The sequence below is a fragment of the Diadema antillarum genome, unplaced genomic scaffold, assembly GCF_040938485.1.
Source record: "Diadema antillarum isolate AM-2024a unplaced genomic scaffold, OU_Dant_1.0 scf00000039, whole genome shotgun sequence".
Taxonomy (NCBI): Eukaryota; Metazoa; Echinodermata; class Echinoidea; order Diadematoida; family Diadematidae; genus Diadema; species Diadema antillarum.
The window spans coordinates 1,934,000-1,946,409 of record NW_027270928.1 but is presented as its reverse complement, the minus strand read 5'-3'; the positions used below and the strand labels follow the sequence as shown (position 1 = coordinate 1,946,409).

The 12,410-nt window shown below is 37.7% G+C and overlaps 1 protein-coding gene across 1 annotated transcript; it reads right to left on the bottom strand.

The window, feature by feature from the left end:
• Positions 1-782: 782 nt before the first annotated feature.
• On the bottom strand, positions 783-8,730 carry LOC139710983 (PCNA-associated factor-like). The gene is made up of 4 exons (XM_071622901.1): positions 8,582-8,730; positions 3,961-4,032; positions 2,296-2,461; positions 783-999 (listed from the first exon to the last, which is right to left on the bottom strand). The coding sequence occupies exons 1-4, from the start codon at positions 8,616-8,618 to the stop codon at positions 783-785; spliced, it is 492 nt and encodes a 163-aa protein (XP_071479002.1). The 5' UTR covers positions 8,619-8,730.
• Positions 8,731-12,410: the final 3,680 nt, after the last annotated feature.

Below are 12,410 nucleotides of genomic sequence, written 5' to 3'. Positions count from 1 at the left end.
TGCCAGGGGCCTACACACATTAGATGATAAGAGTCATGGTCCTGCTGGCAATGATAGAATTTCCCTTTGGCCAGGGAAAAGTGCTTTGGTAACACTCTCAGAAGAGCATGTTCTAAGATTCCTCCAACTTAAGTAACACTGACACTGTTGTCAAGAGTATCACAGAAGTTTTTTGTATCTTAGACGTATATTTCTACTTTTGAAAGACACTGAGAAATCCTGAAATGTGCCACAGGAATGTAAAACCTTCCCTGCATAGAGTTTGAATTGAAAAGCAGCATGACGTCTCTACCTTCGCTCTGACAATACGAAGCGTATTGAATGACCTTGCCCATTACCTTATCCACATACAAGAATGATAGCAAACAAATTAACAAATTGATGTACCTGAGCACACAAATATCTCATATCAATTTGTTACACTATCATTCATAACATACTGCAAACTCTTGTTCTTTATAGTGTGATACAACTGTATTACATCTCAATCATGTCCAACCTTTTTTACCTTTCTTAAGTGTCCTCTTTTGACAATCTAACATGTGAAAATGTCCAGCATACCAGCCTTCCTTTCAAATTGTATTGTTCACAAACACTTCAGTTTTCTTCTTGCCATCAAGTTTCCATGTATCCCTTTTCTGCCTTGGTCCTTCATCAGTATAAAAAAGATAATGTCTGCAAAAGTCTGTTGGCATCTCAACAGCCGTTTGTTTCCTCAGGCTGCGAGGCAAGACCATACCTGGTTAACTTCCAAAAGTTTGGCTGCAAAAACATCACTCCCTCTAGTCATCGTCGCTATCGCTTATGCAGTTGTTTCGTTGAAAACGGCTGGGCGATGATGATGATGCGGCTGGTTCGTCATCTCCCTCCTCATCTTCATCCTCCTCCTCCTCCTCCTCTTCTCTCTCTTCTTGTTCGTCTCCCCCATCATCCATCTCTTCATCTTTATCCTCCGCTCTCAGAGATTGGCTTGATGAGGAGCTCCCTGCAGTCTCCGTCCTGCATACATTTTAAATCATCAACATGAAAAGGAAATTGTCACCTCCTGATAACAACATAATAGTATAACACGAACAAAAAGAACACAGGCAAGACAAAACAAACTAAAATGCAGAAAAACTTATTTGTAATCTATTTTTTCAATGCCTATTAAAATTGCTAAAAAAATAAACTCACAGAGATATACATTGTATATCAAGATTAAAGATTATGTGAAAAGGTGTTTATTTCTTTCTAAGGGAAATAAAAACAAGGATGGATGTTTGAGAAAGTAAGACAGTGCTAACTAGTATAAGAAAAGAAACTTTCACTAGTGCTTCAGCCATTGAACGCTTTCTATCTTTACAACATACAGAATAACACTTGTGAATCTGTGATCGTGATCCATATACATAGATGATTGTGCTGTAGTACCCTATACATTTTATTGATATGCGAACTCTTACAAACAACGAGGATCTGAAAACCATGACAGTCATCTTGCAGTATCAAGTAACTCACCATATCAGGGAACAAGAAATAAAGAGTTGGGATCACCTTGTTGTAAGAGGGTTGTAATATATCCAACCTCTTTCAACAAGGTTCCATTGTAATTCATGAGCAGGACATCCATGAACTTCATTTTGATCCTTGACTTCAGATATTTATTCATTTTTTTCTTTTTAACCATAATCTACTCAGTTATACCATCATGCTCCATTCCATGTTCAAAGCTTAAACAAATCATATTTTGTACATCACATTCTTCACGAGGCAAATAGGCTTTGACTTTGATCCTATTACAGATGACCTGAGAATTATTTGATGTACATGTATTCCCTTGTCACACTACTAAACATCATATCCCAAATACATGAGGCATTTTACATTATAACAGATTTAAACCTCTAGGCACACCTTATCCCCCTTTCCATGGCTGGATTTTCCTTAAAATGTCAGTTAGTCACCATGATATAAAAAAGCTTTCAAGTACTGTAAAAGTGGAAATTTTCGTGGTGCTGAAATTTTTGCATTTTTCTCACAACCAGAAACTAGTGTGAAAATAAAAGCACGCGAATATTTTATGCTTGCTGTATGTTCCAGTAGTTGATGTCTTGATCCTGCGAAATTAAAAATACGCGAAACTCTTCTTACCCGGCCTAGTGCGAAAAATTAGGCGCGCGAAAATATCCACTTTTACAGTAGCTGAATACACACAGTGGAAAAAAAAAAAAAATGTGTGGACTACTAACTGTAGACTACCTGAAACATAATTCTCAAAGAACTTCTTATGGAGAGGCACACAATGAAACTTGCCTGTCTAGATCTTTACTGCTGCTGGGGCCATCTTCAGGGTCCTCATTCTCCTTGCCCGATGATGTCGAAGGCACTTTTGTGAAAAACATGGAGACAGATTTCTGCCAGTCTGGTGTTGGTTGAGGACATACCGTATTCCCACCTCCGTAACGGTCCTTCTTTCCTCCTGTGAGGTCAAAGTAGACGTAGAGTGGCATCAGTATAAGGAAAAGAGAATTATCAAGCTAAAGCTGGAGGAAAATACAGGCCACTCCCATTATAACAAGTTTTTGGAACCAGCAGTTTTCTGCTGGTCTAGAAAAAAAAAAATCTTTTGCAGTGTCCTAGAAAGTACGTACATAAGTCAAGTCCACAATCATGCAATGCATGTATTGTATATTGAAATGCTACAAAAATGATGGGTCATACACAGCAAATTTTGCAATTAGATAAAAGTGCCAAATATTAGCAATCCCCCTTCTAGCCAGTGGGAACTGAAAAAAAAAATAGTTGGGAACATGAAAGGTAAGAACCCTGGACAAGCACAGTGGGTTGGCTCATAAAATGAAAGTACATGTACTCCTCCTAAGTAGAAGTAATGGTAAACAAACAATTCTGACAAACAATACTTTGGGCTTTGCAGTGAAACAAGTTGTGAGGAACCTCACATGCTTAGTTTAGTCTACTGAAGTTTTTAGCAGCACAGCTACTTCAAAGACAATTTCAGGTTACTTAACTGTACATTTGAAATTAATTGCTGCAAATATGATAAAATGATATTTCACTGCATACCAATTATAAACTTATGAAATAAAAGCTTTCATTTCATTGAAAATTCATACAAACTAATTGAGATATGACTGCTCTTTCTTTAGGTTCTATGAATTGTCACAAAATTCACCAGAACACTGAAATATTTATTGAAAAAAATTATTCATAAAACTGTCATTTAAAGGGTGTGTACAGTTCTGGTTGAGGTGAGGATTTAGCTTTTAACATTTAGCGAGATATTCGAAACCACTCTATGAAATGTCAAAGAGCATGCAATTCTAAGGGGTATCAAAAGTTTATTTGATGAAAATCGGTTTTGAAATGGCTGAGTTATCCAAAAACAATGTGAAACAAAGAGATCCCAATAAAAGGCGTGGCCTGTCGCCTTTTATTATTATCATCACTTTTTTGGATATTTCAGCCATTAGAAAACCAATTTTCATTAAATAAACATTGAATCTTTCTTAAAATTACATGCTTCTTCATATTTCATAAGAGGTTTCTCATTATCTCACTTATGAATGTTCAAAACATGAATCCCCACCTCAACCAGTACTGTACAGTCCCTTTAAAGCAATTCCTTGACTCCCTGCTTTTTGTGTAATGGCTCTGTTCTAGGATGCATAAAGTCATAAAGTGGGAGGTACTGTTAAAATGAGTGATGCAATGAGTTTGAATATTGTGATAAATGAAAGTTAGTATGAAAATGAAACAAACTTACAGAAGTAAAGACAAAGTGAACAGGCCTTAATAAGTATGGTTTAAAAATGCATAAATCATACTTGTCTCTGTCACACAAACTGTGTGATAAGTTTGAACTCTGCATACAAAGTGTTTGTCCTTTGTACACGTTGTAAATGAAAGATGTTATTTTGCATCATTATGACTGTAATCCTTTAAAAGACTGACACAAACCTGATTTGGGAGAACTCAACGAAGATCCTCCAGTAGGCGCCAAGGCCTTTCTTGGTGCCTTTGCTGCAACAGCTGAAACAGAAAAATTCAACACAAAATTGCTGTGACAAATTTTGAAATGTGTAAAACAAACAAAAAACAAAAAAACAAAAAAGAGAATATCTCTCATCAGGACAGTGCTAGGCCAGGCTAATGTTATTTGGAGGATCACTTAGACATATACAAATTCACCTACACATAGGTCACTGATATATCCTTGTTTGTGACTGGCCAATGTGCTGACATTCATGTTTAAGGATTAAGTAAGCCATTTGCTTATCTGTGCAACATTTATGTGTTTTGAAAGCAAACTCTAAAAACATAGTATGGCTATAATATACACTGTATGCAAAGATATACATTGTAATCAATTGAAGTCATGGATTTTATCAAGTACATAAATTATGTGCATATTTGTCTACTTGTGCATTTTAATGATATTTGTACAGGTAATACTCATTCCTTCTAAATTATTAAGTACATTGCAATTGTATTGACAACAGTAAAACATTGGCTGTACCCTGGTACACACATGTATGTACAAACTTAAGAATCACTACCCAGTACTATCAGTCAACATCCCCCCATTTATTTATCTACTTATTGTTTTCTTTTAGAGCTGTATACAAATTCATGTTAATGAGTAGTGCCAGGAGTATTTGCTTGGTTGTACACTGTTAAATGCATGTCTCACATGTACAACTTACATTACTATTGCGACACCTAGTGTACACGGCATCTTCGCTATATTTTTATTTCAGGTGACCAAATACGTGTGTCACACACAAAGCGCACTGCTATAGCTTCTGACCATCCGAGCATTGAGAATTTAGGGTTTCTGGGACGAACACTGAACTAGGGCTTTCTATAGCTCAGACGGTAGAGCACCGGGCTTGCATCCAGAGGTCTCGGGTTTGAATCCCGATGGAATCCCATTTTCTTTGCTCAATTTTTCAATAATAAATTACATTCATTTCTGGTCAGTTTTCCTCTGCTTCTGCTTGTTACATACTCAAAAAGCTGCATCACTTCGGTGATCCCTCGCATTTATCCCCAAGTTAAATTATCCTTCAGGTTTATGTCACGTTTAAGTGCGTGCATGTGTGTCACACACAAAGCGCACTGCTATAGCTTCTGACCATCTGAGATTGTAAGCATTGAGAATTTAGGGTTTCTGGGACAAACACTGAACTAGGGCTTTCTATAGCTCAGTCGGTAGAGCACCAGGCTACCATCATCCGGAGGTCTCGGGTTCAAATCCCTATGGAATCCCATTTTCTTTGCTCAATTTTTCAATTACATTTTTATTTTTGCAAATTTCACAAGCTGGGTGTTATTCGCGAATCTAAAAACTCTCATCCCAACATGACTGTGTCATGCAACATGCATTCATGCATACATGTTTATTTCTCCATTCATTATTGTTCTCCACAATTATCAATTTAACCACACATAAAATTGTCAGAAGTTTCAATTTGCGAAAAATTAGACTTGCTGAATGCAAGTCTGGCATGCAATATGGCATACCGGTCTCACAGTATTACAATTGTACAATTTGTACATGTACTTTCACACCCAAAAATGTATACAAACATGTACTTGCAGATCATTTGTATTGAAAGCCATCACATAAAGCAAATGGAATCGAAATTGGGTTAGAAATGGCGAAGGAGTAGCATTTTGTAGCCAATGTACAATATAGGTCAAAAATCAAGGTCAAAGGTCAAAGAAGACAAAGGTCAAAATTCTGTGTAGAAGTTTTGAAGCCCTCACCTAGTGCTATCACATAAAGCAAACGGAATCGAAATCGGGTTAGAAATGGCGAAGGAGTAGCATTCTGTAGCAAAATGCACAAAATAGGTCAAAAATCAAGGTCAAAGGTCAAAGAAGTCAAAGGTCAAAATTCTGTGTTGAAGTTTTGAAGCCCTCAACTAGTGCCATCATATAAAGCAAACGGAATCGAAATCGGGTTAAAAATGGCGAAGGAGTAGCATTTCGTAGCAAAATGTACAATATAGGTCAAAAATCAAGGTCAAAGGTCAAAGAAGTCAAAGGTCAAAATTCTGTGTAGAAGTTTTGAAGCCCTCACCTAGTGCCATCACATAAAGCAAACGGAATCGAAATCGGGTTAGAAATGGCAAAGGAGTAGCATTTTGTAGCAAAATGTACAATATAGGTCAAAAAATCAAGGTCAAAGGTCAAAGAAGTCAAAGGTCAAAATTCTGTGTAGAAGTTTTGAAGCCCTCACCTAGTGCCATCACATAAAGCAAACGGAATCGAAATCGGGTTAGAAATGGCGAAGGAGTAGCATTTTGTAGCAAAATGTACAATATAGGTCAAAGGTCAAGGTCAAAGGTCACGACTGAAATTCTGTGTAGAAGTTTCAAAGCTCCCATGTAGTGCTATCATATAAAGCAAACAGAATCAAAATTGGCTCATAAATGAGAGAGAAGTAGCAAATTGAAGATTTTGATCACACACGGACGCACACACGGACACACGGACGGACGGACGGACGGACACACGGACGGACGGACGGACGGACACACGGACACACACACGTACGGAGCCCGTTTCATAGTCCTCTGCTCAAACTCGTTCGGCGGGGACAAAAATGGGGACTGCACTGAAGCAAGTAAGTAAAATTTAGTTAACATCATAATCAACATATTGGGGGTAATGCATGGTTGTGTGTACTTTTCCTTTTGTCATCAGCGGTTAGTAAGGGATATCAACTACTGGGAGTTATAAAGAGAACTTTCTCACAACTAGACAAGACAACTCTACCAACTTTGTTCAAGACCCTAATTCGACCACACCTAGAATATGGGAGTGTTCTATGGCACAACAGGTACAAAGAAGATGCAATGAAAATTGAAAGAGTCCAGCGGAAGGCAACCAAATTGGTTCGCGAAATCAAGGACCTCCCATACCAAGAAAGACTTAAGCATCTGAATATGTACTCTCTGTTCTACAGAAGAAGAAGAGGAGACATGATTGCTGTTCATCAAATCATGCATGGACTTCTCAACATCTCACAGGACCACTTCTTCTCCCAACCTACAAGTAGAACCACAAGAGGGCACTGTTTCAAGATCCAGAGAGAACATTGCAGATTGGATGTTCGAAGCAAGTCTTTCAGCAAACGTATAATACAGGACTGGAACAGCTTGCCGGAACATATAGTGGTCTTGCCAACAACTGAAAAATTTAAAAGATATATTGACAAATATTGGTGGGAGCATCATTTTGATCTCCCATGACTCCACTCCTGCGCATGTCGTACTCTGTCGTACTCAGTTAAGTACAGGCCAAACAAGAAGCAGTGATCGGGAATTACAGGCCAACGCCTTCTTCCTGTACCAGAGGATGATGATGATGATGATGATGATGATGATGATGATGATGGGTAAGGTTACCCATATTTGGTCACCTACCAGAATTTGGTCACTTATCACTAATCACAAGCCAGCAAGTTCTTTTGTCACAACACACGCAAATCACATTATTTTACATACTGACATGGCATTATCGTTCACGACAGGAAAGCCCCTTAACACTAGTAACTTAGTCACCTCCAAAAATCCATCAAAAATCCCAAATTTCATCATCAGAAATGCAGAATCAGCACAACTTTTCCAAAGCGCACACGAATTAAGTCCAGTGTTAAGATTAATAAGAATTAGGGTCACTGAAAAAGCACTAAAAATCAAGAAATATACCCTTCTCTTGGCATTTGTGAGATTTTTTGTTTATTGCAAGCTCAGCTCAGAGAGGGTGAATCTTTGACAATAATGTCATACCAGTGATTACCAGTAATGACAGTTTAATAATAAAATATATCAGATGTGAGACTAGATTGATGAGAAGTGAAGAGGCGCCCTCATGAGCACTGGCACTGCGGTGAGGAAGACTCGCGAGTACCCCAGAGGTGCTCATGAGGGGGAGAGCGCCTTATTGTGAGACGGAGCCCCCCTCATGAACGGATTTCCCGGATTGGGGTAGGGTCATCATCAGTGGTCATAAACTCATAGAGTCATATGTTCCTAAACAAGACTTCACAGGATGCGCTGACCTACGTATGTCAGGGCTGCCAACTCTCACGCATTGAGCGTGAGACTCACGCATTTTGGTCCTTTCTCCCTCTAAAACTTTATTTCATTTGTATGCATTTCTATTGATCTCACTCATTTTGACTCCTAAATTATTGTTTATAGCATTTTTATTGGCCTGCTGAGTCTCAGTCACTCTCATCTCACTCTCAACTAGTTTCCAGCATTGGCTGCCCTGCTGCCCTGCCTATGTGTACATATAACAACAGTGTAACACGAGCATCGTGAGATTTGTTTTGTTTTTTAGCTTTAGGCGTTGCAGTCATTGTTTGTTTGTTCATTCATTACAGCTGTGATACAATGATCATGTCATCATTACCAACATTACATAAATCACCCGGCCCTATAAGAAACTAGACTCTAGACCTCTAGCTATGGCAACCGACATATATCCGGGTCTAGTGGGACTACAGCCAGGATAAGCAAGCAGACAGTGGCAAGAACATGATTTCATATTCTGCAATTCTTACCTTTCCTTGCCGAATTATCTGCCTTTGTTCTGACCATGATGTATCTTGAAGATGCGGAACTGATTTAGAAGATGAGGTGCGGTACTTGTTTGATAGGTAAGCAGCAAATGTGCAAAGCAACGCCGTTTGCAGTCGATATTCGGTAGTGAATGAAGTGGCAACAAGTTACTGCGTAGAATACATAGAGCTATACATGCACTAGACTATGCACGGCCACGGACGTACACACACAGGAAGACTTTGGCGCGCGGACCCCTTTGATCTTGTGAATTTCCCGCGTTTCGGTCAAACACTGACGCGTTGGCACAGTCTCTTATCCAGTCGTCAAATTGAAATATAAGCTTGTACATATACTTGTAGTTCTAAAAAAAAATCGCATCTATAAAAGTTTAAGCATTAACTGTTAGTAGGCGATATCGAAAATTTTCATAATTACAATAAAAAATAAAGAAAAGGAAAAAAAAAACCGTATATTAATATGTGGGAACATACGTTTACATTAACAAGAAGAATTTTTAATGATCAATGTACCGGTAACTCTATTTGGCACGAAATCTGAGCAAGCACATTCATCATTACTATCAGTAGGCCTAATCATGTAAAATATCGTAGCAGTCAGTACCGGTACATAATGTCTGTCTTGCAACATTGTACATCGACCTAGAGCGCCCCCCCCCCCCCCCATTTTTTTTTTTTTTTTTTTGAAATTAATAAAAGCGTATACCGGTATGTCAACATGTCCTCTTTTTTTTTATTATCAATAAAGACATGATTACAACATGTAAGCTATTTTTTTCCATACATTTTAAAGGACGAGTCCACCCTCATAGGCGATGTAGATTGAATGAATGCAGCAATATTGATAGAACACAACAGTGAGATTTTGAGGAAAATCATACAATCCATTCAAAAGTGAAGAAATTTTTACGTTTCTGCTTAGTCAATGCTAGATGAGAAGACTACTACAGCTTGTGATGTCACATTATATGTCTACCATGGTAGAAATCAACATACATGTACTTAGTATTACTCTCACTTTTCTTGCATGATAAAAGAACGTTTGACTTGCCTCTCTCAGAAGGCAGGGGGAATTAACCTAAACATATGTCAACGACAAGTCGAGAAAATATGCACTTTTTTCAAAAAATAAAATTTTGTGAAATTCTCTTTATATTTTCCTTATATTGTTCTACGTGTGTGACATTACCGAATACACTGTGTAGTATAGTCTTCTCATCCAGCAGTGACTGCACATATACAGAGACTTGAAAATTTCATAACTTATGAACAGATTGTCTGTTTTTCCTCAAAAATTTCACTGATATGTTGAATTCTACTAATATTGCTGCATTCACTCATATCCACATTTATATGAAGGTGGACTTGTACTTTGAATAGGCCCTACCAACACCAGGGCCCCATTTTATAAAAGATGTTGGGATAGCCACTCGTGCTGGAATGGCAACTTCCACTAGCAACGACCAATCAAGAAGCTGAATTCTTGTCATTTCCATATGGCATTAATTGCCATTCCATTAAAGGACAAGTCCACCTTCATATACACGTGGGTTGAGTGAATGATCAATATTGGTAGAACACATCAGTGAAAGTTTGAAGAAAATCAGACAATCCGTTCAAAAGTTATGAATTCTTAAAGTATCTGTGCAGTCACCGCTGGATGAGAAGACTACTACAGTGTATGACGTCACATGCGTACAACAATATAAGGAAAATATAGAGAATTTCACAACATTTTGCTTTTTGAAAAAAGTGTACAGTATGTCCTCAAAAATATTACAACCAGATTTTCGCATTGATAACACCCAATATGACTAAACTGTCTGAATGCTACTTCAGAGTCTTGAAATATAACATTTCAGCTCTATTTTGCAGAAAACCCCATTCAATTTGGATAAGCGGTCACAGAGAAATGTGGATTGTTGTAAAGCATGTCATGAGTCTGATTCTTCCAAGTTTAGCACTTCAATGCTCTTGTGTGTGAATACAATAGACAGAACTTGGAGGGAAGAGATTTCGGACATCCTCTACAAAACTCCTTTCTCTTTGACTACTGAAGCAAATCGAATGGGGTTCTCTGTAAGATGTGGGCAATGAGTTATAGTTTCATACCCTGAATTTGTGTTTAGATTGATTCACTATTTTTAAAGATATCATTGCGGAGGGTCCCGTGGTAATTTTTTTGCGGTACATACGGTACATATCCTTGACTTATCACCGAAGTATGATAAGGGTAAAATTATTCCCCTTTGAATTCTTAAAGAGGGAAGTCAAGTGTCCTTTTATTATGCAAGAAAGTGAAGATATGTCGCATTTTCTTTATATTTTCTTTATATCCTTGCACACATGTGACATCACAAACCGTAGTAGTCTTCTCATCCAGCAGAGACTGCGCAGAAACTTCAAGAATTCATTACTTTTGAAGAAATTTTCCGGTTGTCCTCAAACTATTTTCACTGATGTGTTCTATTGCTATTGCTGTTTTCACTCAATCCACATGTCTATGAAGGTGGAGTTGTCAAGTGAGCATTGCTATTATATCATATTATGAAATGGAGCCCAGAACTGAATTAAACTGAATTGACTGGAAATGTTTCCTCTGTTCTCAACTACCACAATTTTTATAGTCACATGATTAGTAATGCTGCTGGAACCAAGAAAGAAATACATTGAAGGCAAGTATATGTAGTGTTGTGAGAATTATTGTCACAATCAATATGCTTTATTACACAGTTGGACGGAAAGTGAGTTTAACATGGTTTACTCCATCAATCACATGGAAGAGAACATATTCTGCATGTACGCATGTATACATGAAAGTTTACCAGAGTGCAAATCAGTTTGAAATAATTGCTCTTACAGTGCTACACGTTTCCAGACAAATACAACCCCATTTCACAAACATTTACATATGGAATTGTGTTTATTTGTCTGCATTGTTTGTTTGTTTTTGTTTGTTTGGTTTTTTTTTTTGTTTCAGCACATTTATGAACATTTAAAATGAGGAGAAAATCACATCCAGGTTGGAAGCTTTTCTTCAAAGTAAAATTTGATGAAATAGGCCTATGTGATAATTGATCTGCATATCAATGAATGACAAACTCTAAAAAATTAATTCTTCACACACACACACACACACACACACACACACACACATACACCTGCACAGATATACAGATTGACATTGGCTACAAAAGTTAATAGCATGTGTAAATGCTGTAAATTATCACTACCAGTACTTTTGACTCTGATTGTATTTGCCTGAAGTTTTACACCTCAAGATGCTACACTGTAAACAAATAGAAAAAATAAAAATAAAGGAAGCAAAGATTCACAGAAAACAGTGTTTGTGACCTGTCACCACCAACAGCCTGATAAATAATCAAACATTACTTTATCGACTTTGGAACTTTCTAAATGGTTCCGATTCTATGCCCACCATTATCATGATTTGCCCCAAATTATCCTATCTCCTAACTGAGGTGGTCATAGAGCAATCATGATACACATACACATGCTTGTTCCAGATTTTTAGACATACCCCCTATAAGGATAGAAATTGGTTAGCAGGCTTTTGGAAGGGATGTCATCCCCATCACACCTTTTTGGAAGGGAAGCTAGCAAAGCAGTGTGCCTTATGTACATGCAGTATATGTGGCAAAATATCCTGCGAAAAGAAGGCCAGCCAGGCATGCTTTGCAGCAAAACATGCACAGTACATACATTTGGGGAAATTGAATCAAACAACAAGAGGCCGCACTATCCCTACTTTGAATTTTTCGGGGGTTTAAAACTTACCCTATTTGGGAAA

Coding starts and splice junctions, on each gene's coding strand:
- LOC139710983 (XM_071622901.1), bottom strand. CDS start 8,618: ATGGTCAGAACAAAGGCAGATAATTCGGCAAGGAAAG. Junction 2,462..3,960: donor GTTGAGTTCTCCCAAATCAG/GTTTGTGTCAGT, acceptor TTGACCTCACAG/GAGGAAAGAAGGACCGTTAC. Junction 1,000..2,295: donor AGCAGTAAAGATCTAGACAG/GCAAGTTTCATT, acceptor AAATGTATGCAG/GACGGAGACTGCAGGGAGCT.